Source organism: Oncorhynchus nerka, linkage group LG14 (genome assembly GCF_034236695.1).
Source record: "Oncorhynchus nerka isolate Pitt River linkage group LG14, Oner_Uvic_2.0, whole genome shotgun sequence".
In the NCBI taxonomy this organism is placed as follows: domain Eukaryota; kingdom Metazoa; phylum Chordata; class Actinopteri; order Salmoniformes; family Salmonidae; genus Oncorhynchus; species Oncorhynchus nerka.
In genome coordinates this window covers 14,043,235-14,071,173 of record NC_088409.1, presented here as the reverse complement: position 1 = coordinate 14,071,173, position 27,939 = coordinate 14,043,235, and the positions used below count along the sequence as shown (strand labels likewise).

Here is a 27,939-nt window from a genome sequence, read left to right as displayed (position 1 = left end):
AACTTATTGCCCCCAGGGCCCGTGGGTGTAACTTATTGCCCCCGGGGCCCGTGGGTGTAACTTATTGCCCCCGGGGCCCGTGGGTGTAACTTATTGCCCTCGGGGCCCGTGGGTGTAACTTATTGCCCTCGGGGCCCGTGGGTGTAACAATATTGCCCCCGGGGCCCGTGGGTGTAACTTATTGCCCTCGGGGCCCGTGGGTGTAACTTATTGCCCCCGGGGCCCGTGGGTGTAACTTATTGCCCCTGGGGCCCGTGGGTGTAACTGCTGACGGACTAAACACTAACGTTACTGCGTGATTGTAGCAGGTTTACTAACTTATTGCCCCCGGGGCCCGTGGGTGTAACTTATTGCCCCTGGGGCCCGTGGGTGCCCCGGGGCCCGTGGGTGTAACTATTGCCCCTGGGGCCCGTGGGTGTAACTGCTGACGGACTAAACACTAACGTTACTGCGTGATTGTAGCAGGTTTACTAACTTATTGCCCCGGGGCCCGTGGGTGGGTGTAACTTATTGCCCCGGGGCCCGTGGGTGTAACTTATTGCCCTCGGGGCCCGTGGGTGTAACTTATTGGGGCCCGGGGCCCGTGGGTGTAACTTATTGCCCCGGGGCCCGTGGGTGTAACTGCCCCGGGGCCCGTGGGTGTAACACTAACGCCCCGGGGCCCGTGGGTGTAACTTATTGCCCCCGGGGCCCGTGGGTGTAACTTATTGCCCCCGGGGCCCGTGGGTGGGTGGGTGTAACTTATTGCCCCTGGGGCCCGTGGGTGTAACTGCTGACGGACTAAACACTAACGTTACTGCGTGATTGTAGCAGGTTTACTAACTTATTGCCCCCGGGGCCCGTGGGTGTAACTTATTGCCCCCGGGGCCCGTGGGTGTAACTTATTGCCCCCGGGGCCCGTGGGTGTAACTTATTGCCCCGGGGCCCGTGGGTGTAACTTATTGCCCTCGGGGCCCGTGGGTGTAACTTATTGCCCTCGGGCCCGTGGGTGTAACTTATTGCCCCCGGGGCCCGTGGGTGTAACTGCTGAAGGACTAAACACTAACGTTACTGCGTGATTGTAGCAGGTTTACTAACCTATTGCCCCCGGGGCCCGTGGGTGTAACTTATTGCCCCCGGGGCCCGTGGGTGTAACTTATTGCCCCCGGGGCCCGTGGGTGTAACTTATTGCCCCCGGGGCCCGTGGGTGTAACTTATTGCCCCCGGGCCCGTGGGTGTAACCCGTGGGTGGGTGTAACTTATTGCCCCCGGGGCCCGTGGGTGTAACTTATTGCCCCCGGGGCCCGTGGGTGTAACTTATTGCCCCCGGGGCCCGTGGGTGTAACTTATTGCCCCCCGGGGCCCGTGGGTGTAACTTATTGCCCCCGGGGCCCGTGGGTGTAACTTATTGCCCCCGGGGCCCGTGGGTGTAACTTATTGCCCCCGGGGCCCGTGGGTGTAACTTATTGCCCCCGGGGCCCGTGGGTGTAACTTATTGCCCCCGGGGCCCGTGGGTGTAACTGCTGACGGACTAAACACTAACGTTACTGCGTGATTGTAGCAGGTTTACTAACGCGTTAGTTCTATTAGCTGACTAGGACGTTACTTTAATATGATGACAACGATGTAGGCCGTGTGTAGCGGTTTGGCTTGGAAAGGTTTTTACTCCTGGTCACGGACAGCTGATGTGTTGTGCATTGAAGGCCACAAGCGAAGGGAAGAGGTGAGAGGAGGAGAGCGCATGGATGTCAGAAGGAATACAACGTGGCTGTGTGTTTACACGTGATCAGTGGGTATATTCATTCCGTCAATTCTGTTAAAAAATGTTTCTTAAATGGGAGCAAACAGAACAAAACAGGGAAAAACATACTTGAATTTGTACAATAGAAAATATAATTTGCAATTGTTGGGACTAACGATTACATCCTATATTAGCCAGATGCAGGCAAGAGTGTGCAAGGCGGGATTCAATGTCACTGTCTGTCCATGTGTCACTGTCTGTCACCTCAAATTTGTCTCTCGACCTGTGTGCACCTACGTTATATTCTTTAATTCATAAGCTAGGTTGTAGTAACCTCATGATGGGTATAGGGGAAACTAGAGTATCATGTAGTAGCCTAAACCTATCACTGTTACATTGAGCTGGGTGACCAACACTGGTGTGTGTGTGTGTGTGTGTGTGTGTGTGTGTGTGTGTGTGTGTGTGTGTGTGTGTGTGTGTGTGTGTGTGTGTGTGTGTGTGTGTGTGTGTGTGTGTGTGTGTGTGTGTGTGTGTGTGTGTGTGTGTGTGTGTGTGTGTGTGTGTGTGTACTCACAGGCATCAGTACAGAGGAGCCTTGCATGGTGGGGTCTGGCAGGGTTCCAGCCATGGAGGCAGGCAGTGGCTGTCTCTGTCTGTTCCGTAGGTGCAGTAGTGATGACAGGGAGCCAGGGACAGGCCTAGGCGCACACACACAGGACAGGGAAAGCGTATTAAACATCACCCTGAACACACGTTCCAAGTTCTTTAGAGAGATAATAAATCATGTGCATATCTTTATCATAAGAACATCACCACATAACAGCAATAGACACATGTTATGTTCTAACAGACGTGTTACTTCACTTCAGGTTATGGGGAGTAGCAGGAACACTATTAGAGGGGTGGGGAGCAAACATACGAACACGCTTCTATCCATCTTGCAGGCAGCGTTTTCCATCCAGTCTTTAAATCAGTGTCCCAGTTCCAGCTTGTTTAGAGTTGGAGACATGTCAGTCTACATCCTCTCTGTAGTCTTTGGTGTATAGTTGTTTACACTTGAGGCTTTACTAATAAGACAGACAGTAAAGGATGCTGTACAGTAACTCTCCCCTCCCCTCTCCTCTCCTTTCCTCTCCCTTCCCCTCCCCTCTCCTTTCCTCTCGCCTCTCCTCTCCTCTCTCCTTTCTCCTCTCCTCTCTCCTTTCTCCTATCCTCTCCTCTCCTCTCCTCTCCTCTCCTCTCCTCTCTCTCCTCTCCTCTCCTCTCCTCTCCTCTCCTCTCCTCTCTCCTTTCCTTTCCTCTCCCTCTCCCCTCTCCTCTCCCCTCCCTCTCCTTTCCTCTCCCCTTCCTCTCCCCTCTCCTCTCCTCTCCTCTCCTCTCCTCTCCTCTCCTCTCCTCTCCTCTCCTCTCCTCTCCTCCTCTCCTCTCCTCTCTCCCTCTCCCCTCTCCTCTCCCCTCTCCTTTCCTCTCCTCTCCCCTCCCCTCTCATTTCCTCTCTCCTCTCCTTTCCTCTCTCCTCTCCTCTCCTTTCCTCTCCTCTCCTCTCCTCTCCTTTCCTTTCCTTTCCTTTCCTCTCCTCTCTCCTCCCCTCTCCTCTCCTTTCCTCTCCCCTCCCCTCTCCTCTCCTTTCCTCTCCCCTCCCCTCTCCTCTCCTCTCCTTTCCTTTCCTTTCCTTTCCTCTCTCCTCTCCTTTCCTCTCCTCTCCCCTCTCCTCTCCTTTCCTCTCACCTCCTCTCCTCTAGCCTTCTCTCCACTCGCCTCCCCTCTCCTTTCCTCTCTCCTCCCCTCTCTCCTCTCCTCTCCTTTCCTTTCCTCTCCTCTCTCCTCCCCTCTCCTCTCCTTTCCTCTCTCTCCCCTCCCCTCTCCTCTCCTTTCCTCTCACCTCCTCTCCTCTAGCCTTCTCTCCACTCGCCTCCCCTCTCCTTTCCTCTCTCCTCCCCTCTCCTCTCCTCTCCTTTCCTTTCCTTTCCTCTCCTCTCTCCTCTCTCCTCTCCTCTCCTTTCCTCTCCCCTCCCCTATCCTCTCCTTTCCTCTCCCCTCCCCTCTCCTCTCCTTTCCTCTCGCCTCCTCCCCTATTCTTTCCTCTCACCTCCTCTCCTCTAGCCTTCTCTCCACTCACCTCCTCTCCTCTCCCCTCCTCTCCTCCTGCCTCCTCTCCTCTAGCCTTCTCTCCACTCGCCTCCTCTCGCCTTCTCTCATCTTACCTCCTATCCCCTTCTCTCCTCTCGCCTCCTCTCCTCTAGCCTCCTCTCCAATTGCTTCCTCTCCCCTCCTCTCCTCTCGCCTTCTCTCCTCTCCTCTTACCTCCTATCCCCTTCTCTCCTCTCACCTCCTATCCTCTTCTCTCGCCTCCTCTCCTCTCGCTTTCTCTGCTCTCCAAAGCACTGACCGGGCTACCGAGTGGCGCAGCGGTCTAAGGCACTGCATCTCAGTGCTAGAGGCGTCACTACAGATCCTGGTTCGATTCCAGGGGGTATCACAACCGGCCGTGATTGGGAGTCCTATAGGGCGGCGCACAACTGGCCCAGCATCGTCCGGGTTAGGGGAGGGTTTGACGGTTTGGCCATCATTGTAAATAAGAATTTGTTCTTAACTGACATGTCTAGTTAAATAAAGGTTAAATAAATAAAAAATAAAAGAAGCCACTCCTCAGTAAAAGTACAGAGAGACCCTGGATGACAACCTGCTCCAGAATGTTCACCTTCCAACAGGACAACAACCCTAAGCACACAGCCAAGACAATGCAGGAGTGTCTTCTAGACAAGTCTCTGAATGTACTTGAGTGGCTCAGCCAGAGCCCGGACATGAACCCGATCGAACATCTCTGGAGAGACCTGAAAATAGCCGTGCAGCGACGTTCCCCTTCCAACCTGACAGAGCTTGAGAGGATCTGCTTCAACAATGTACTGAGTAAAGGGTCTGAATACTTGTGTAAATGTGATATTTCTGCATTTTTATTTAATATGTTATCAAAAATTACTAACCTGTTTTTGCTTTGTCATTATGGGGTATAGTGTGTAGATTGATGAAGGGAAAAAAACTATTTAATCAATTTTAGAATAATGCTGTAACATAACAAAATGTGGACAAAGTCAAGGGGTCTGAATACTTTCTGAATGCACCATACATCTTCATATTAAAGCCAGTGTTGTAATAATCAATTGTATGTAACGTTTACAAAGACCCTGGTTGATGTCTTCTCCAATACCATCCAAACATGGTAATGAGGAGAATGAAACATAACAGTCCCTGCATGGTAATGAGGAGAATGAAACATAACAGTCCCTGCATGGTAATGAGGAGAATGAAACATAACAGTCCCTGCATGGTAATGAGGAGAATGAAACATAACAGTCCCTGCATGGTAATGAGGAGAATGAAACATAACAGTCCCTGCATGGTAATGAGAATGAGAATGAAACATAACAGTCCCTGCATGGTAATGAGGAGAATGAAACATAACAGTCCCTGCATGGTAATGAAACATAACAGTCCCTGCAGGAGAGGAGAATGAAACATAACAGTCCCTGCATGGTAATGAGGAGAATGAAACATAACAGTCCCTGCATGGTAATGAGAATGAAACATAACAGTCCCTGCATGGTAATGAGGAGAATGAAACATAACAGTCCCTGCATGGTAATGAGGAGAATGAAACATAACAGTCCCTGCATGGTAATGAGGAGAATGAAACATAACAGTCCCTGCATGGTAATGAGGAGAATGAAACATAACAGTCCCTGCATGGTAATGAGGAGAATGAAACCCTGCATGAACAGAATGAAACATAACAGTCCCTGCATGGTAATGAGGAGAATGAAACATAACAGTCCCTGCATGGTAATGAGGAGAATGAAACATAACAGTCCCTGCATGGTAATGAGGAGAATGAAACATAACAGTCCCTGCATGGTATGAAACATAACAGTCCCTGCATGGTAATGAGGAGAATGAAACATAACAGTCCCTGCATGGTAATGAGGAGAATGAAACATAACAGTCCCTGCATGGTAATGAGGAGAATGAAACATAACAGTCCCTGCATGGTAATGAGGAGAATGAAACATAACAGTCCCTGAAACATAACAGTCCCTGCATGGTAATGAGGAGAATGAAACATAACAGTCCCTGCATGGTAATGAGGAGAATGAAACATAACAGTCCCTGCATGGTAATGAGGAGAATGAAACATAACAGTCCCTGCATGGTAATGAGGAGAATGAAACATAACAGTCCCTGCATGGTGTAACTTCCAATGGCAATGTCTCTGTCTGTAATGTAACCATACAGTGTGTGGACTGGCTGACAGGCCAGGCTGACAGGCCAGGCTGACAGGCCAATTCACAGTAGCACCCACATCAATAAATCACATGTAGGGATTAGGACCAGGCTAGAGGCTAGAGGCTGTATACTTACACTGCAGAACAAGGCTTGTTTCAGCCACTCACTCACTCACTCACTGGATGCTTCCCCAATGGCACCCTATTCCCTGTATAGTGCACTTCTTTTGACCAGGGCTCATAGCCATTTGTGAAGCATCCACTCGCCCGCTCGCTCTGAACTGCAGCAAATGAACGATCAAACTATCCAGACCACTCTATCTGGGGTTGGTGGCGTGACATCATTTATACAACTGCCACCAAATCCCTGTTAGTAAGAACACAGGCTCCCAGCTGCCTGCTCTCCACTTGCTTAGCCTACTACACCCATCTCCTCATACAGTAGGCTAACCATAGCTAGCCTAGCCTACTACACCCATCTCCTCATACAGTAGGCTAACCTTAGCTAGCCTAGCCTACTACACCCATCTCCTCATACAGTAGGCTAACCATAGCTAGCCTAGCCTACTACACCCATCTCCTCATACAGTAGGCTAACCTTAGTTAGCCTAGCCTACTACACCCATCTCCTCATACAGTAGGCTAACCTTAGCTAGCCTAGCCTACTACACCCATCTCCTCATACAGTAGGCTAACCATAGCTAGCCTAGCCTACTACACCCATCTCCTCATACAGTAGGCTAACCATAGCTAGCCTAGCCTACTACACCCATCTCCTCATACAGTAGGCTAACCTTAGCTAGCCTAGCCTACTACACCTGTCTCCTCTTACAGTAGGCTAACCTTAGCGAGCCTAAACTACTACATCCGTCTCCTCATACAGTAGGCTAACCTTAGCTAGCCTAGCCTACTACACCCCTCTCCTCTTACAGTAGGCTAACCTTAGCGAGCCTAGCCTACTACACCCCTCTCCTCTTACAGTAGGCTAACCTTAGCGAGCCTAGCCTACTACACCCCTCTCCTCTTACAGTAGGCTAACCTTAGCGAGCCTAGCCTACTACACCCCTCTCCTCTTACAGTAGGCTAACCTTAGCGAGCCTCCTCACACCCCTACAGTAGGCTAACCTTAGCTAGCCTAGCCTACTACACCCCTCTCCTCTTACAGTAGGCTAACCTTAGCGAGCCTAGCCTACTACACCCCTCTCCTCATACAGAAGTCTAACCTAACCTAACCTACTTTGAGGAACCATCCATCCTCTGGGCCTAATAACCATAACAACCAGTATTCATTGTGATTCCGCTACTCAATGCTTTGGTAAAGGTCTATTTCCATGGACATTTGCCAATGACTGCTGACCAGGGACGTTTAGGTGAGTGACGCTGAACGTCTGGATGTAATGGATGGGCCGCTCCATCCCGGCTGTGATTGAGGTAATAGCATAGAGTCACTGTTAGCACTGGAGAATGATGGACAAATGGGGCTGTCGCTGAGCAAATGTTCCCCCACCTGAACAAATACCTGTATTTTCCCAGACCTAAATGTGTGCATTTACGCTCCAGACATTTAGATTACTGCACACACACACACACACACGCACACACACACGCACACACACACACACACGCACACACGCACGCACACACACACACACACACACACACACACACACACACACACACACACACACACACACACACACACACACACAGGACAATTACGGTTGGGACGATATGTCATGTCTGTCCAACATTGTGATTCGTCACAATCAAAACCATTCAGCAGCACATGTGACATGTGGCAGGGGGAAGGAGAGACTGTGTGAAGGTAAACACTTCCACATGTGGAAAGGCATGTAGGTACAATGAGGCTGACAGAGGACACACATTCAACATGTGCTGTGCTAGCTGTGTGATTGGGTTCGCCCCTTTGACAAACTGGCTGGGATTCATGTCCATAATGGCAGTTCTAATGAAATCAACATGTTTGTTCAAGTCTCTTCAAGGCCTTCTGGGCAAGACAAAACTGCATTGAGAAATGCTCATTTATAGCCACCAACACAAAGCAACATTAAAGAAGCACTGGGTTCAGGTTTGCCAAAGTTCCAACGTGGCTCAATATCCCGTCCCTTTAAATGTACTGTACGGTCCCAACGCCACAAGCTGTAGCCACAACACAGGGCCATACCAAAAGGTGTGTGTGTGTGTGTGTGTGTGTGTGTGTGTGTGTGTGTGTGTGTGTGTGTGTGTGTGTGTGTGTGTGTGTGTGTGTGTGTGTGTGTGTGTGTGTGTGTGTGTGTGTGTGTGTGTGTGTGTGTGTGTGTGTGTGTGTGTGTGTGTGTGTGTGTGTGTGTGTGTGTGTGTGTGTGTGTGTGTGTGTGTGTGTGTGTGTAACGGCAGGCTGTGTCTCCACAGTGGGGATTGCTAATAGTGTGGGCAGCAGGCAGCAGGCCCCTTGGGACAGCAGGTACACTGTGGTCAATCCTGACAATAGACTCTATCTCACGTTACTGAGTGCCTCTCCTCGTCTTGTCTCCTCTTCTCCATCTTCCTCTACTTTCCTCCTCTCCTCTCCTTCTGTCCTCCACCCCTCCTCGCTTCTCCTCTTCTCTCCTGTCAACCTCTTCTCTCCTCCTCTCCTTCTGTCCTCTTCTCCACCCCTCCACTCCCTCACTAGCTTTAAGCACCAGCTGTCAGAGCAGCTCACAGATCACTGCACCTGTGCATAGCCTATATGTAAATAGCCCATCCAACTACCTTATCCCCATACTGTTATCTATTTTATTTATTTTTCTCCTTTGCACCCCAGTATCTCTACTTGTACACTCATCTTCTGCACATCTATCACTCCAGTGTTTAATTGCTATATTGTAATTACTTCGCCACTATGGCCTATTTATTGCCTCACCTCCGTTATCCTACCTCATTTGCACAGTATATATACTTTTCTACTGTATTATTGGCTGTATGTTTTGTTTATTCCATGTGTAACTCTGTGTTGTTGTCTGTTCACACTGCTATACTTTATCTTGGCCAGGTCGCAGTTGCAAATGAGAACTTGTTCTCAACTAGCCTACCTGGTCAAATAAATAAATAAATATATATAACTGGGTCTAAGCCCCCCCACACACACACACACACACACACACACTAACAATGAGCCATACTGTCGTAGGCCGAGTACCATCTCCAACTCAAGCACTAGAGAGTGGAACATAAGAGGCTTGGCAGCTGTCCAAGAGGAGGGAGGAGAATGGAGAGAGAGAGAGGGAGAGAGAGAGTGGGAGATTGAGGGAGAGAGAGAGAGGGAGAGAGAGAGAGAGAGAGAGAGAGGGAGGAGGAGATGGAGAGAGGGAGAGAGAGAGAGAGAGAGAGAGAGGAGAGGAGAGATGGAGAGGAGAGAGAGAGAGAGAGAGGGAGGAGGGAGGAGAGATGGAGAGGGAGAGAGAGAGAGAGAGGAGGGAGGAGAGATGGAGAGAGAGAGAGAGAGAGAGAGAGAGAGAGAGAGAGAGAGAGAGAGAGAGAGAGGGAGGAGAGATGGACAGCCCACTGACTCTCATATTCTTCCCTTCTGACTCTGCTCCAGTAATGATGTAATGCTCTTGGCTTCTCTCCCTCCCTCCCCCCACCCGCTGCATGCCTGCCTGCAACCAGCCTCCTCCTCCCTCCCTCCTTTCTCCTGCTCTCTCTCTCACCCTCTCCTTCCTTACCTCTTTCTCTCCCTGCTCTCTCCCTCTCTCTCCTTCCCCGATCTAACAGCGCTGCAGTCACTCCTGTACTTCTCTCATGTGCTGGGTGCTGGGTGAAGTCACTGTTAACTCTGGTAGACACAGCAGCGCAAAACTTTCAAATGTAACCAAAACAAGCCGGGGCCAAGTTCCAGGCGCTTGGGAGATGGTGGTGCGGGTCGTCATGGGAACGGAGGTAAACACAGGGAGAAAGAACGGCCTCAAACAGCTTGCAGCTGCCTGGCTCGCTGAGTAAACACTAGGCAGGACCTGCCCCTGATTTACTGCCTTTAATCACTGGCTTGGAGGAGAGTGTCATGGGGTTTGGACCAGGAAATAATACCAATCTGATCAAATAAATCAGACTAATGACTTACGACACTGGCTGACTTTTATTAGTGAGGAGGAGAGGAGAAGAGAGGAGGAGAAGAGGAGAGAGGAGGAGAAGAGAAGAGAGAAGGAGGAGAGAGGAGGAGAGAGGAGGAGAAGAGGAGAGAGGAGAGGAGGAGAGGAGGAGAGAGAGAGGAGAAGAGAGAGGAGAGAGGAGAAGAGAGGAGGAGAAGAGGAGAGAGGAGGAGAAGAGAAGAGGAGAAGAGAGGAGAAGAGAGGATGAGAAGAGAAGAGGAGAAGAGAGGAGAAGAGGAGGAGAGGAGAAGAGAGGAGAGGAGGAGGAGAGGAGAAGAGAGGAGAAGAGGAGGAGAGGAGAAGAGAGGAGGAGAAGAGGAGAGAGGAGGAGAGAGGATGAGAAGAGAAGAGGATAGGAGAAGAGAAGAGGAGAAGATAAAAGAAAAGAAGAGGAGCGAAGAGGAGGAGAGGAGAGAAGAGGAGGAGAGGAGAGAGGAGGAGAAGAGAAGAGGAGAAGAGGAGAGAAGAGGAGGAGAGGAGAGAGGAGGAGAAGAGAAGAGGAGGAGAGGAGAGAGAGAAGAGAGGAGGAGAAGAGAAGAGGAAAGAGGAAAGGAGAGGAGAAGAGAAGAGAGGATGAGAAGAGAAGAGGATAGGAGAAGAGAGAGAGAGGAGGAGAGGAGAGAAGAGAAGAGAAGAGGAGAGGAGAAGAGAGGAGAAGAGGAGGAGAAGAGAAGAGGATAGGAGAAGAGAGGAGAAGAGGAGGAGAAGAGAAGAGGATAGGAGAAGAGAGGAGAAGAGGAGGAGAAGAGAAGAGGATAGGAGAAGAGAAGAGGAGAAGATAAAAGAAAAGAAGAGGAGCGAAGAGGAGGAGGAGAGGAGACATACTGTTGAATTCAGCCAGGTTCAAGTCAGAAAAGTAATTCCATCTCTACCTCTCCTCCACCATCATCAGAGACCTCTCTCTACCTCTCCTCCACCATCATCAGAGACCTCTCTCTACCTCTCCTCCACCATCATCAAAGACCTCTCTCTACCTCTCCTCCACCATCATCAGAGACCTCACTCTACCTCTCCACCACCATCATCAGAGACCTCTCTCTACCTCTCCTCCACCATCATCAGAGACCTCTCTCTACTTCTCCACCACTATCATCAGAGACCTCTCTCTACCTCTCCTCCACCATCATCAGAGACCTCTCTCTACCTCTCCACCACCATCATCAGAGACCTCTCTCTACCTCTCCTCCACCATCATCAGAGACCTCTCTCTACCTCTCCTCCACCATCATCAGAGACCTCTCTCTACCTCTCCACCACCATCATCAGAGACCTCTCTCTACCTCTCCTCCACCATCATCAGAGACCTCTCCTCCACCATCATCAGAGACCTCTCTCTACCTCTCCTCCCCCATCATCAGAGACCTCTCTTTTCCTCTCCTCCATCCTTTTTCATCTCTCTCTTCTTCTCTTTCATCCTCCATCTGATCACTCTTCCTCTCTCCCATCCTCCTCCTGATCCCTCTCTTGCTCTCTCCCAGTGTTCCTGAGAGCTGAGTGTGTGTGTGTGCGTGTGCGTTACAGTACAGTACAGTGCAGAAGGCAGAATGTGTGGTGGCCCCAGGGCAGAGATGACCTGCTGGAATGAGAGGGAACAGAGCCTGGGCGTTCCTCTCCAAATGCACTATTAAAACCTACTGCAGTACACAATGAGCTCATCTTAATTCAGGTCAGATGTACATCCTTTCTCTCTCTCTCTCTCTCTCTCTCTCTCTCTCTCTCTCTCTACCTCTCCCACTCTACCCCTCTCTCTCTCTCTCTCTCTCTCTCTCTCTCTCTCTCTCTCTCTCTCCCACTCTACCCCCCTCTCTCTCTCTCTCTCTCTCTCTCTCCCACTCTACCCCTTTCTCTATCTACCTCTCTCTCCCTCTCCCTCCATCTCTCTCTCATTTACCTTGTTTCTAACACTCCCTCCCCCTCTCTTTCTGTCATACCCCTCTCTCTCTCTCTTCCCTCTCCCTGCCTGTTGCTCTACTGTACCTCTCTCTCTCTCTCTCTCTCTCTCTCTCTCTCTCTCTCTCTTCCCTCTCCCTGCCTGTTGCTCTACTGTACCTCTCTCTCTCTCTGTCTCTCTCTCTCTCTCTCTTTCTCTCTCTCTCTTCCCTCTCCCTGCCTGTTGCTCTACTGTACCTCCCTCTCTCTCTCTTTCTCTCTCTCTCCACACATTTAATCTCTCTCTCTACTGTACATTCTAAGGTCAGGTCACCACAACACAGTGGTTCATCCATCCATGTCCTGTTGCCAAGCAGATGGTGAGGGCATGGCATGGGTAGGCAGTGTCAGGAGGTCAAATCAGCCCATGCATTGTCTACATTCCAAATGGCACCCTATATAGTTTACTAATTTAAGGCTCTGCTCAAAAGTAGTGCACTATATAGGGAATGGGGTGCCATTTGGGACACAAACATTATGTGGCAGTTCAGTTCCCCTGGTCTGGTCTCCCTCCCCTGGTCTGGTCTCAGGTTGGACCTCCCTCCCCTGGTCTGGTCTCAAGGTGGACCTCCCTTCCCTGGTCTGGTCTCCCTCCCCTGGTCTGGTCTCAAGGTGGACCTCCCTCCCCTGGTCTGGTCTCATGGTGGACCTCCCTCCCCTGGTCTGGTCTCCCTCCCCTGGTCTGGTCTCAAGGTGGACCTCCCTCCCCTGGTCTGGTCTCCCTCCCCTGGTCTGGTCTCAAGGTGGACCTCCCTCCCCTGGTCTGGTCTCCCTCCCCTGGTCTGGTCTCAGGGTGGACCTCCCTCCCCTGGTCTGTTCTCCCTCCGCTGGTCTGGTCTCAGGGTGGACCTCCCTCCCCTGGTCTGGTCTCAGGGTGGACCTCCCTCCCCTGGTCTGTTCTCCCTCCGCTGGTCTGGTCTCAGGGTGGACCTCCCTCCTACTTATCTCCCTGATTCTGTAAATGCAATCTAATTATCAACAATAATACAGGAAGTGTGGCTGAAGCAGCCATGGGTCACAAGGTCAGATCCTGGCCAATGAAAACATGAGAAGAACCCCTGGTCGTTAGTTATTGTGACCCGGACCTCCACTTCCCGACTCCGACACCAACACACAATGGGCAGCAGGATAACAGTGGCTCGCGTTGTCTTATCTACATATAGATGGAAAACAGTGTACAGTAGGAGTGTTGACCACACAAAGTCCCTAGAAACCCTATTCTATTAGGATGAGGTCTATATGTCGTTGTGGGTAATTCTATTTCCTTAAAGCCCCGCCCACTCTGTGAGATGTGTTTATTATCAAAGTGTCGGCCCATCAATACAAATGTAAACAATGGAGAAATATTCCACATCTTCCAGCTTTTTGGCACAACTGAAGTTGTAACAGGAAGGAAGAGGATTTCAGTTCACACATGATGAAGTCATCGTGAATCACTCTTCAAGCACTTAATAGTCCACAGTGTAAATGTAGCTTATCCCAGGCAGTGGTGTGATACAGACTCGTATAACATGGTTCTCCATTCATCTAAAGGTCAGGGGTCATATAGGGATGACTAAAAACAACTAATACCAAATGTCACTTTATCCAGCTGGTCTTGTATGGATATATAGAGAACACACCTACTTCAATGTTTCTAGATATTCTGCAATAAACATAAGATCATATTCCATGAAAAACCCAAGCAAGTCAAAGCCTGATATATTGTCATAGTGTACCCTACAGCCTAGCGTGAGACTGATGAAAATGTTTGGGGCAATTTCAGTGATGAACTTCCCTTCTAGAAATAGGCTGACCACAAGATGCTGCAGGCTGATGTGAACATAAAGGTGTGAAATTAAATATGTATCTGAAACTATATTTGAAAAAAAAGCTCAGAGTCATTTTCTTCACTGCTCTTCCGTTCGTGTTGCTCCAAGTTTCACTTCGCTGAGCTGCGTACCTGCTGATCAACCAGTTCCGTTTCTATGAGAGAAACAATACACAGCCCTTTCTTTTGATGTGCTACTCATCTCACCATGCACTTACTATCCACATTTGACCTCAACAGACCAACTCTGCATTTAGAGAAATACAAAGGAGAAATGTCACCTCTGATATTCTACTGCGCTTGATGTCTGTCATAAATATGGAAAGGCAAGTTCCAAACGTCAACAGAAGAAAACAGTCATCCTTTACTTTTCATGACTGGAGGTCAAGGGGATATCTCACACACTACTTCTCTCTATTAAAGAGTCTAGTGTGTCTCTGTGTGTGTGTGTGTGTGTTTCTGTGTCTCTGTGTGTGTTTGTCTCTCTGTGTGTGTGTGTGCATGTGTGTGTGCATGTGTGTGTGTGTGTGTGTGTGTGTGTGTGTGTGTGTGTGTGTGTGTGTGTGTGTGTGTGTGTGTCTCTGTGTGTGTCTCTGTGTGTGTTTCTGTGTCTCTGTGTGTGTTTGTCTCTCTGTGTGTGTGTGTGTGTGTGTGTGTGTGTGTGTGTGTGTGTGTGTGTGTGTGTGTGTGTGTGTGTGTGTGTGTGTGTGTGTGTGTGTGTGTGTGTGTGTGTGTGTGTGTGTGTGTGTGTGTGTGTGTGTGTGTGTGTGTGTGTGTGTGTATATGCCAGTGTGCTGCAATAACTTCTCACAACTTCTGGGAGGTGTTTCACAATGAGTTATCATTCCACACCAATAACAGTCAGTTAGCTTATTGGTTAAAGAATAGTTTTTGCTTTGAATTAATCAGTTTAAAATAGATACAAGACAATTTGACTGTGAAAATCAGTAAGGAAAGCAAAAAAACATACAGGGATAATATATCCGACTAGCAATGATTACAGTCAAATACAACCTTACACTATAAGCACTTGTCTGTACCAGCTTGCATTCCTGGATACGGAACAATACCACTGGAAAGATTCCTATGTATTATAAATAGGAGGTTAATTGATGACTGAACCTAATACCACATCTGAAATCAGAGCTGATTGAGAAGCCAGTTGTTGTCAGGTTCACTGAGCCGCATGCCTGGTGAAGTTCATTAGGTTTCAATCATGATGTAACCTACTCATCCAGACGTTTGGATATTGTTGCCAGTGCTGTTGTGCCCCGCCCATCCCCGTCCCCACACACACCTCCCTTTTCTGTGAGTCAAAAGGTTCTGGTTCTACTACAACGTTGTATCTATCTTGGTTGAACAGCTATGTCTAACACATGTAGCCCTGACAAAAGGCAAAGAGCATTCAGAAACCCTTTTTATTATAATGATGGTCATGACATTAAGATCTTTTTTCTGAAGGACTGGTTTTAACACTGGCTTGTGTCAGTGTTGTTCTCTAAGGTTTGTGTTCAAGGACTCTCCTGTCAGAGAGGGAGAGGGAGAGGGAGAGGGAGAGGGAGAGGAAGAGACAGACAAAGAGAGAGAGAGAGAGAGAGAGAGAGAGACAAAGAGAGAGAGAGAGAGAGAGAGAGAGAGAGAGAGAGAGAGAGACAGAGACAGAGAGACAGACAGAGACAGACAGAGGGAGGGAGGGAGGGAGGGAGGGAGGGAGGGAGGGAGACAGACAGAGGGAGAGGGAGGGGGAGGGAGGGAGGGAGGGACGTTGTCCTACTCACGTTTCATAGCTGCAGGCCCAGCTCAAACCTAAAGTAAATTGACTTGAGGAAAGCCAATCTTAATTGATTCCAAGCCTCAAAGCTCTTTAGTAAACATTGTGGAGCAATGAAAACAACTTGTTATCCTAATTCATTGGACGCTCTACGCCTCGCGCTCGGCAGAGCCCAGGGCCCAGATGTGGGCCAGCCCAGCTGGGATTAGACTCATTCTGTACTGGCTGGTGATCTCTCTTCCTCTAGTCAAATCTCTGCTCTCTAAAGGAGCGCTGCAGTGTGAGAAGATCATTTCGGGATTAAAGCTTTGTAGGGCTCAGCAACAACAACAACAACAACAACAGGACAAGGACCTGTTCAGGTTCAGGTTATATCTGAACCAGAATGTGGTTTCACAATCTTACAATGAAAAATACAGATAAATAACTAACTTGTGATATTTCCAACCACATTTAGTGGCACATAAAGCTAAGACAGATACTGCACACGGTTCAACGGGGAGTTTTCAGTGTGCAGCACCGAGTGGAACCCCATTGACCTCCAGTACTTTGTTCTGTTGTGATGAACACTGGGTCTGTGTGTAACCACACCAGCATGTGTGTGGTTTAGCCTAGCTACAGAGCAGCAGCCGCTGTGGGGACAGGAAGTTCCTGTGGAGAGACCTCATGCGTGGAGGGACGGATGGACAGAAGGATGGACGTGCTAGTTGGCCCTAACGGTTTCCGGTGTTCCACTATGTTCCTCTGTAGAGGGGTTTCCTCAAGCCCCCTTTTCCTGCTGATGTTAACATTTCCAGCGCTCTCTTCCGCTCTCTCTCTGGGGGAATCAGCTCATCTAGAAACAAGTGTTTCCTAGTCATGTGATGTGGGTCCATGGTACTTGTTGTAAACAACTGGCTCCTGTCCTGCACCAGGGTCAGGGTAACCCCTCTCTGTCTCTGGGGGAATCAGCTCATCTAGAAACAAGTGTTTCCTAGTCATGTGATGTGGGTCCATGGTACTTGTTGTAAACAACGGGCTCCTGTCCTGCACCAGGGTCAGGGTAACCCCTCTCTGTCTCTGGGGGAATCAGCTCATCTAGAAACAAGTGTTTCCTAGTCATGTGATGTGGGTCCATGGTACTTGTTGTAAACAACGGGCTCCTGTCCTGCACCAGGGTCAGGGTAACCCCTCTCTGTCTCTGGGGGAATCAGCTCATCTAGAAACAAGTGTTTCCTAGTCATGTGATGTGGGTCCATGGTACTTGTTGTAAACAACGGGCTCCTGTCCTGCACCAGGGTCAGGGTAACCCCTCTCTGTCTCTGGGGAATCAGCTCATCTAGAAACAAGTGTTTCCTAGTCATGTGATGTGGGTCCATGGTACTTGTTGTAAACAACGGGCTCCTGTCCTGCACCAGGGTCAGGGTAACCCCTCTCTGTCTCTGGGGGAATCAGCTCATCTAGAAACAAGTGTTTCCTAGTCATGTGATGTGGGTCCATGGTACTTGTTGTAAACAACGGGCTCCTGTCCTGCACCAGGGTCAGGGTAACCCCTCTCTGTCTCGTTCTGTCCCACGCTGTCAGTGCATGAGTCAGAGTGGTAGGGGCTTCCATGCTTCTCTCTTATAGCTTGGCCTCATTCATTCCCTTTTGCAGGACAAAATCCAATATTAGCATCTAACATCATTCAATACTTCAGAAATAATGGATCAAGTCCCTTACCAAAGTAAATGTCCCAGGTTTCTTATAACCCTCTGAAACTGAAGGGTTTCTCAGTTACCGCCCTCTGAAACTGAAAGGTTCCTCAGTTACAGGTTTATAACCTTCTGAAACTGAAAGGTTCCTCAGTTACAGGTTTATAACCCTCTGAAACTGAAGGGTTTCTCAGTTACCGCCCTCTGAAACTGAAAGGTTCCTCAGTTACAGGTTTCTAACCCTCTGAAACTGAAAGGTTCCTCAGTTACAGGTTTCTAACCCTCTGAAACTGAAGGGTTTCTCAGTTACATGTTTCTTATAACCCTCTGAAACTGAAGAGTTTCTCAGTTACATGTTTCCTATAACCCTCTGAAACTGAAGGGTTTCTCAGTTACATGTTTCCTATAACCCTCTGAAACTGAAGGGTGTCTCAGTTACATGTTTCCTATAACCCTCTGAAACTGAAGGGTTTCTCAGTTACATGTTTCCTATAACCCTCTGAAACTGAAGGGTGTCTCAGTTACATGTTTCCTATAACCCTCTGAAACTGAAAGGTTCCTCAGTTACAGGTTTATAACCTTCTGAAACTGAAAGGTTTCTCCCCTCAGTAACATTTTAGTGGACGCTCTTATCCAGAGTGACTTACAGGAGAAATTAGGGTTAAGCGCATTGCTCAAGGGCACATTGACAGATTTTTCACCTAGTCAGCTCAGAGATTCAAACCAACGGTCTTTCGGTTACTGGCACAATGTTTTTAACCTCTAGGCTACCTGCCGTTTTTTCAGTTACATGTTTCCTATAACCCTCTGAAACTGAAGGGTTTCTCAGTTACATGTTTCCTATAACCCTCTGAAACTGAAGGGTTTCTCAGTTACATGTTTCCTATAACCCTCTGAAACTGAAGGGTTTCTCAGTTACATGTTTCCTATAACCCTCTGAAACTGAAGGGTTCCTCAGTTACAGGTTTATAACCTTCTGAAACTGAAGGGTTTCTCAGTTACATGTTTCCTATAACCCTCTGAAACTGAAGGGTTCCTCAGTTACAGGTTTATAACCTTCTGAAACTGAAGGGTGTCTCAGTTACATGTTTCCTACACGTTGGGTTATTCCCCTACAGTAGATGTGTATTCATAAACTCTTTTTTCTTACTGTGTCTGACGTTGTTTCCATGTTAGGGTATTCCTGATGGTATTTGCTGTAAATATCCCTGAAACAGCTGCATTCTTCCTCCATCTGGCATCTCAGTGACCGTACTGACCACCATACAGACACCAAATGATTCCCCAGACTATGACCACCACACCACAATGCACTGGCACGTTCAGAACAATCCCAAAACAGACACATCTAAAAACAGCCTGATCAGGCAATGCCATATAGAAGATACATTTAGCAGAGGCTTACGCCATAGCTGAGGTTTAACTGTGAACCACCACAGACAGATGTTGGCACTAAGACCACACTCAGTCAGCTGTATAAGGAAATAAGCTAACAGGAAACCACTCACCCAGAGGTGGCGCTCCTAGTGGCCGGAGACTTTAATACATGGAAACTTAAATCAGTTCTACCAAATCTCTATCAACATGTTAAAGGTGCAACCAGAGGGAAAAAAATTCTAGATCACCTGAACTCCACACACAGAGACGCGTACAAAGCTCTCCCTCGCCCTGCATTTGGTAAATCCGACCACAACTCTATCCTCCTGATTCCTGCTTACAAAAATTAAAGCAGGAAGCACCAGTGACTAGGTCTATAAAAAAAATGGTCAGATGAAGCAGATGCTAAACTACAGGACTGTTTTGCTATCACAGTTCCGGGATTCTTCCGATGACATTGAGGAATACACCACATCAGTCACTGGCTTTATACAAATGAACGCAAAATGGAACGATTAAAAATAATTCCTTTAGAAGTTTATCTTGCTACATATGACATGTTTATCAAGTGATGTATTTATTCCTTGTTAGAGCTATATCAATAAGTGCATCGAGGACGTCATCCCCACAGTCACTGTACGTACATACCCCAACCAGAAGCCATGGATTACAGGCAACATTCGCACTGAGCTAAAGTGTAGAGGTGCGGGACTCTAACCCGGAAGGTTACAAGAAATCCCTCTATGCCCTGCGACGAACCATCAAACAGATAAAGCGTCAATACAGGGCTAAGATTGAATCATACTACACCGGCTACGACGCTCGTTGGCAGCGCTTGCAAACTATTACAAAATACAAAGGGAAGCACAGCCGCGAGCTGCCCAGTGACACGAGCCTACCAGACTATCTAAACTAGTTCTATGCTCGCTTCGAGGCAAGCAACACTGAGGTATGCATGAGAGCATCAGCTATTCCGGACGACTGTATGATCACACTCTCCGTAGCCGACGTGAGTAAAACCTTTAAACAGGTCAACATACACAAGGCTGCAGGGCCAGACAGATTACCAGGACGTGTGCTCCGGGCATGTGCTGACCAACTGGCAGTTGTCATCACTGACATTTTCAACATGTCCCTGATTGAGTCTGTAATACCAACACTCTTCAAGCAGACCACCATAGTCCCTGTACACAAGAACACTAAGGCAACCTGCCTAAATGACCACAGACCCGTAGCACTCACGTCCGTAGCCATGAAGTGCTTTGAAAGGCTGGTAATGGCTCACATCAACATAATTATCCCAGAGACCCTAGACCCACTCCAATTTGCATACCGCCCAAACAGATCCACAGATGATGCAATCTCTATTGCACTCCACACTGCCCTTTCCCACCTGGACAAAAGGAACACCTATGTGAGAATGCTGTTCATTGACTACAGCTCAGCTTTCAACACCATAGTACCCTCAAAGCTCATCACCAAGCTAAGGATCCTGGGACTAAACACCTCCCTCTGCAACTGGATCCTGGACTTCCTGACAGGCCGCCCCTAGGGGGTGAGGGTAGGTAGCAACACATCTGCCACGCTGATCCTCAACACTGGAGCTCCCCAGGGGTGCGTGCTCAGTCCCCTCCAGTACTCCCTGTTCACCCACGACTGCATGGCCAGGCACGACTCCAACACCATCATTAAGTTTGCTGACGACACAACAGTGGTAGGCCTGATCACCGACAACAACGAGACAGCCTATAGGGAGGAGGTCAGAGACCTGGCCGGGTGGTGCCAGAATAACAACCTATCCCTCAACTTAACCAAGACTAAGGAGATTATTGTGGACTATAGGAAAAGGATCCCCGAGCACGTCCCCATTCTCATCGACGGGGCTGTAGTGGAGCAGGTTGAGAGCTTCAAATTCTTTGGTGTCCACATCAACAATAAACTAGATTGGTCCAAACACACCAAGACTGTCGTGAAGAGATCACGACAAAGCCTATTCCCCTCAGGAAACTAAAAAGATTTTGCATGGGTCCCGAGATCCATAAAACTCCTGAACAGGTAAACAAATGGTTACCCGGACTATTTTTTATTGTGTGCCCCCCATCCCCCAACCGCTCTTTTACGCTGCTGCTACGCTCTGTTTATCTTATATGCATAGTCACTTTAACTATACATTCATGTACATACTACCTAAATTGGGCCGACCAACCAGTGCTCCTGCACATTGGCTAACCGGGCTATCTGCATTGTGTCCCACCACCCTCCAACCCCTCTTTTTACGCTTCTGCTACTCTCTGTTCATCTTATATGCATAGTCACTTTAACGATACCTACATGTACATACTACCTCAACAAGCCTGACTAACAGGTGTCTGTATATAGCTACATGTACATACTACCTCAACAAGCCTGACTAACAGGTGTCTGTATAAAGCCTTGCTACTCTTATTTTCACATGTCTTTTTACTGTTGTTTTATTTCTTTACTTACCAACACACACACACACACACACACACACACACATACTTTTTTTTCCCGCACCATTGGTTGGAGCCTGTAAGTGAGCATTTCACTGTAAGGTTTACACCTGTTGTATTCGGCGCACGTGACAAATCAACTTTGATTTGATTTGATTTGAACACGTGACACAAAACAGATGATTTTCTGATTATCTCAACCAAAACCCTTTGAAATGGATGAATCTGTACTATAGAATAAAGTTGACCAACTAAAAGGTACTTCAGTTAATTAAGCTTATTGACAGAGACAATACACGCTGCTGAACCTTTCTGTAAATGTGCCATATTTAGCCAGCTGGCTGATGTTCAACTGTTTTCCCTGAAAATGCTGAAGTGGTGAGTCTTCCTACCCATGCTCCTCCTCTCCAGCGAGGTGGGGAGTCTGATGACAGGTTAAGTCAGGTAAAACAGGCCTGTCTCTCTCAGCACAGCCTTATGTCTGTCTTTACTGACAAACAGTGATTTCTTCTCCTCCAAGTCAAGGGGATGTAATTCCAGCCCTGTCCTCTCCTGTACAAAGAGCCTGTATAGGGGTGTCAGTCAGGCTTACTGATGGCTCCCACATCCAATATTCACCAGGCCTGCGTCCGAAATGGCGCCCTATTCTCTATATAGTGCACTACTTCTGACCAGAGCCCAGTGGGAATAGGGTGCCATTTGGGACACAGCCCAGGTCTTCTTCCAGCCAGTGGTAAAACTACACAGGCCTGACTGGACACAGGCTGGCTTAACACAGAGCTGCTTTAATAGAGCTGCCTTAACACAGAGCTGTTTTAATAGAGCTGCCTTAACACAGAGCTGCTTTAATAGAGCTGCCTTAACACAGAGCTGCTTTAATAGAGCTGCCTTAACACAATGCTGTTTTAACATAATGCTGGCTTCACACAATGCAGACTTAACACAGAGCTGCCTTAACACAATGCTGGCTTAACACAATGCTGGCTTAACACAGAGCTGGCTTAACACAGAGCTGGCTTAACACAATGCTGGCTTAACACAATGCTGGCTTAACACAGAGCTGGCTTAACACAATGCTGGCTTAACACAATGCTGGCTTAACACAATGCTGGCTTAACACAATGTTGGCTTAACACAGAGCTGGCTTAACACAATGCTGGCTTAACACAATGTGACTTAACACAGGGCTGGCTTAACACAATGCTGGCTTAACACAATGCTGGTTTAACACAATGCTGGCTTAACACAGAGCTGGCTTAACTATAGGTCACGCTCACATAATATAGGTCTGGCTCAACAAAGGACAGACTATAGGCCTAATTTCTAGTCCAAGACATCATGTTTTCCACTTCTAGGCTGCATTTTTTAAAGCACGCACAGAGTGAGAGGGAGAGGGAGTGAGAGGGAGAAAACAAGAGAGAGAGACTAGGAAGGAGAGAGAGAGAGAGAGAGAGAGAGAGAGAGAGAGAGAGAGAGAGAGTCTATGACTAATTAAATCAAACCCAGATTCTAGTCATAGGAGTGTGATTCAGTGAATAAAGCATTCTAATAGTTGCATGGTGTTTCTGACTACTGACCTCTTAGGGCAGGATGGGCAACTTTGATGAGGGTGGGGCCACAAAACATAGAAACTCATCATGAGGGGCCACAGTGTCACGTTGGTCTGCGTACCCACATCCACCCCTGTGTGTGTGTGTGTGTGTGTGTGTGTGTGTGTGTGTGTGTGTGTGTGTGTGTGTGTGTGTGTGTGTGTGTGTGTGTGTGTGTGTGTGTGTGTGTGTGTGTGTGTGTGTGTGTGTGTGTGTGTGTGTGTGTGTGTGTGTGGACTGCATATGTACGTGTGATTCAAGTGTCAATTTTCTTTCTGATACAAAGAAGGAAGGAAAGAAAGAGAGAGAGAGAAAGAAAGAGAGAGGAAACAACATCAACTCAAGACACAGGTCAGTGGAGGGGAGCGCTTGCACAATGAAGGCGTTCCCCCCCAAAAAGCTGAAATCCCCCCAGGGGTACGGGACGAGGGTCTGTGACATCATGGTGGGCACACCCAACACCCATCCTGACTAGTTGTACAGCACAGAGGTCTGAACTCAACAGCTCACAGATGTACAAACGTCAACAAGCGTTAATGTTAAACTCCCCGAAAATAGTTTCAGAACCTCAGGAAACCTTTTCAATGTTCATTTAATCAATAGAGTAAGAAGCTGACTGAAGGATAATGGAACAGTCCTCTGATCCTTCTATACCCTTATGAACCCTGTTCATCAGCCTGTATAAGGACTTGAAATTCACACGTTTCACGCTGAATTCAATCATACCCCTGTTTTTAACAAGGCTTTCAGTTGCAACCAGGATGGAAACATCTAAACCAAAGGCAGTTATTGTGTGACTTTCCGACGGTGAAAGAAAGACAGGGACTATTTTGGAGTGAAATACTAAACCGCTGTAAAAGCAGCCGGGGCCATCAAAGATGACCTCATCCCTGTCCCACGGGACCCTCTTGACATGCTCTGCTGTGGGACAATACACAGCCAACAGCTAGACATGAATCGCCTTGTCAGTAACACACACACACACGCACGCACACACGCACGCACGCACGCACACACACACACACACACACACACACACAGGTCCAGATGTAACAGAACACTGGTGTGACCTCAGAGACTACACAGGAATGCCAATCACAGGGCCACTGCTGTGGAGGACATCCTCATATCACTGTGGTGAATATCACACGGAGCCAAGGCAGAGTAGTTCTCTAGACTAAGCACAGAGAATAGAGATGGAAGCATTTCAAACTAAAGTAAGCATACTAAAATAGCATATTTGACATGTACTGTATTTGACCCAGGTCTAATGTTAGTTGGGCGTGTGTTAATGTTTTGGTTCATCCAGGCGGTGTGGACTGGAGGCCTCACCCTAGCTGTCTGTTGGTGGAGGGGGCCTGGGTGATGACAGAGTTGGACTGGGGAGAGGACAGGCCCTGCTGGATCACTATGCTGTTGTCATGGTTCCCCATCCGAGAGTGATGCTGCTGGTTCTGGAGGTTCTGGCCATGTAGAGAGATATTCTGGAGAGGGAGGGAGGGAAAGAGCAAGAGAGTGGAGGGGGAGGGAGAGAGCAAGAGAGAGGAGGAGGAGGGAGAGAGAGAGAGAGGAGGAGGAGGAGAGAGAGAGAGAGAGAGAGAGAGAGAGAGAGGGGAGAGAGAGAGAGAGAGAGAGAGAGAGAGAGAGAGAGAGAGAGAGAGAGCAAGAGAGAGAGAGGGGAGGGAAAGAGCAAGAGAGAGGAGGGGGAGGGAGAGAGCAAGAGAGAGGAGGAGGAGGAGAGAGAGAAGGGGGAGGGGAGGGAGGGAGGGAGGGAGGGAGGGAGGGAGGGGGAGGGAGGGAGGGAGGGAGGGGGAGGGAGGGAGAGAGGAAAGGGGGAGGGAGGGAGAGGGAGGGGGATGAGGGAGGGAGGGAGGTAGGTAGGGAGGGAGGGAAAAAATGAGAGAGAGAGAGAGAGAGAGAGGAAGAGAGAGAGATGAGGGGGGGAGGGAGGGAGAGAGAGAGAGAGAGAGAGAGAGAGAGAGAGAGAGAGAGAGAGAGAGAGAGAGAGAGAATCAAGTCAGAACACATTGCTAACAGCCAACTGCAATAATGTGTCTTTAAGTTAATTTAGTGTAAAAGTTCCACAGCTTTACTGTAATCCCTGTACTGCTCAGTCACTTTCCTCGCCAAGAGCAGGAATATTTAAAGCAGCAATCAGCAGTTGAAACAATAGCAAAGTGTCCTCCCTATCACTGTTTTGGTAAAAAGCTGAGGGTGGATGGGACTGAAGAAATGTAACCACTCTCAAACTCAAAGACAGAGCTATAGACTGACCATCCATGATATCAACATCATAGTTGTAATCATGTTTTTAGGTTATATAGTGTTTGCTTACATTTACTTTGTTTACAAACATTGGAGTAAAACAAGCTTATATTTGAGGTTCTCATGGGGAACAATAGTTGAACTAAGCTTTTTGGGGCGGCAGGGTAGCCTACTGGTTAGCGTGTTGGACTAGTAACTGGAAGGTTGCAAGTTCAAAACCCTGAGCTGACAAGGTACAAATCTGCCCCTGAACAGGCAGTTAACCCACTGTTCCTAGGCCGTCATTGAAAATAAGAATTTGTTCTTAACTGACTTGCCTACTTAAATAAAGGTAAAATATGTATTTTTTTTTTTCAAAGCTCATGAGCTCATAAGCTATATTCTTCAATAATCAATGGCTACATATCATTCATTTATACGTCCCAAAATTGATATAGCAACTTCTGATTGCCCCTTATTTGAAGGACTACATGTTTGCAAACTATGGACTCATGACTGTTGGGGAGGTGTGTGTGAATGTGAGTGTGTGTGGGGGAGGCGGGGTTAGGAAGGTCTGGTTTTCAGACCAATAACAACAACAGACTTCCCTACCAGAAACTTCTTCACTCTTAGAAAAAAAAGGGTTCTTCAAAGGGTTCTCCTTTTGTCCCTCTGTGGAAAGGGTTCTACCTGGAACCCAAAGGGTTATACTTGGACAGCTGAAGAACAGTTTTTGGTTCTAGACAGCACATTTTTTTCCAAGAGCAAACTGTTGTAAGCTATGCTCTCTTGAACTCCAACCAACCTTTCTCCTTATCTCTCTCCCCTGTGATATGCTGCCATGCTGTGTACTCCACAGTCCTGCTGAGACTCGCCTCCCAGTCGTGCTGACTGAGCACAGCTCTTCAACCATAAACGCCAGACCGCCAGACTGTGGGGACTGAGGAGGCTGGACGTGGCCTGGGTGACCTGACTCACACAGACAGCTTCCACAGCCAAACCCAGACCCAGACCAAACCCAGACCCCAGACACTGGATCAGCAGTCTGAGATAGAGAACAGTCTATAGACCAGAGCAGACACTGGATCAGCAGTCTGGGAGACAGAGATACAGTCTACAGACCAGACCAGACCAGACACTGGATCAGCAGTCTGAGAGACAGAGAACCAGTCTATAGACCAGACCAGACACAGGATCAGCAGTCTGAGAGACAGAGATACAGTCTATAGACCAGACCAGACACTGGATCAGCAGTCTGGGAGACAGAGATACAGTCTACAGACCAGATCAGACACTGGATCAGCAGTCTGGGAGACAGACAGTCGACAGACCAGACCAGAAACTGGATCAGCAGTCTGAGAGACAGAGATACAGTGTAGCTGTGTTGTGGCCAGTAGAGTATAGATATCATTTCACAGGTAAAGAGTTCTTAACATTGACCCATAATGCATTAACAACTACCTTAGAGTCCAATCAGACATCACTGTTCTGAAACTGTGGTGAGTGGTGACGGCGGTGAGCCACACGTGTCGCAGACACATGACGAGTGTGCAGGTCTGGCTGTCTGTCTGTCCAGCCTGGTCTCGCTGTCTCAAGCTGTCTGTCTGTCTGTCCAGCCTGGTCTCGCTGTGCCAGTCTGTCTGTCTGTCTGTCCAGCCTGGTCTGTCTCAAGCTGCTGTCTGTCTGTCTGTCCAGCCTGGTCTCGCTGTCTCAAGCTGCTGTCTGTCTTTCTGTCCAGCCTCTGTCTGTCTGTCCAGCCTGGTCTCGCTGTCTCAAGCTGCTGTCTGTCTGTCTTTGAGTTTATTTTTTTTTTTACAGCCTGGTCTCACTGTCTCAAGCTGCTGTCTGTCTTACAATATAGACTGTCAAGCAGCCTGGTCAAGCAAGACATAGCATACAGACAGAGTCTCAAGCTGCTGTCAGAGCAACATGTCTAAAAGCAACAAAGTGTTTCTGTCTGTCATGGAGCCTGGGACCATGTTCTCTGATTGACCTTTAGCCATGTCTTCAAGCATTTTGCTGTCTTATGTCTGATGGCTGTCCAGCCTGGTCTCACTGTCTCAAGCTGACCTTGTGGATGTCTGTCTGTCTGTCTGTCTGTCTGTCTGTCTTTTCCCAACTCTGTCTGTGTGACAATGATGATGGCTATTGGGCTTCAGCCTTTGAGTCTCAAGAATTTGGTTATTTGAATTACCTTTTTCACATGCTTTTTAAAAGAGAGGTGGAATCAAGTATGATGCCAAGGTACTTAAAATCGGATACCACCTGGAGCTTCTCCCTGACCCATAGACATCTGGCTCAGTAGTCTGTCTTTTTTTCACATTGTCTGTCTGTCTGTTTGAACTTCAGACCCAGTGACAGAAGGCAGATCATTAATGTACAGGCTGAACAGGAGGGGCCCCAGTGCTCACTCTGACACACTCTGTCTGTCTCTGTCTAGGAAAAGTCTGTCCAGCCTTTCCAAAAACACAGCCCCAACAGCACCCCCTTTGTCCATCTTGTCTTTTCAGAAGAAAGCTGCTGTCTGTCTGTCTGTCAATCAGTCTGCAGACACCACAGGTAGTCTCCTGTAAGCTGCTGTCTGTCTGTCTGTCTGTCTGTCTGTCTGTCTGTCTGTCTGTCTGTCTGTCTGTCTGTCTGTCTGTCTGTCTGTCCAGCCTAGTCTCAAGCTGCTGTCTGTTTGAGGTTAATCTTTGACTCGAGGAAATGTGACTCCCTCTATCTGTGTTTCTGAGAGATGAAGTGAGCTGTTTAAGGAGCTGCCTGAGGGAATCTGATCTCCTGCTGCCTCCTCACCTCACCTGTAGCAGTCAGGTCTGTCTGTCTGTCTGTCTGTCTGTCTGTCTGTCTGTCTGTCTGTCTGTCTGTCTGTCTGTCTGTCTGTCTGTCTGTCTGTCTGCTGTCTGTCTGCTGTCTGTCTGCTTTGACAGCTCCCTCTATCT

The 27,939-nt window shown here is 48.3% G+C and overlaps 1 protein-coding gene across 1 annotated transcript in view; it reads right to left on the bottom strand.

Annotated features, from left to right (window-relative positions):
* Window positions 1–27,939, bottom strand: part of creb5b (cAMP responsive element binding protein 5b) — a 119,965-nt gene that overhangs the window by 68,831 nt on the left and 23,195 nt on the right. Inside the window, exons 5-6 of the mRNA XM_065027471.1 lie at window positions 24,086–24,237; window positions 2,295–2,418 (exon numbers count right to left, since the gene is read on the bottom strand). Coding sequence (XP_064883543.1) covers window positions 2,295–2,418; window positions 24,086–24,237 — 276 coding nt within the window. The remainder of the gene's footprint in view (window positions 1–2,294; window positions 2,419–24,085; window positions 24,238–27,939) is intronic.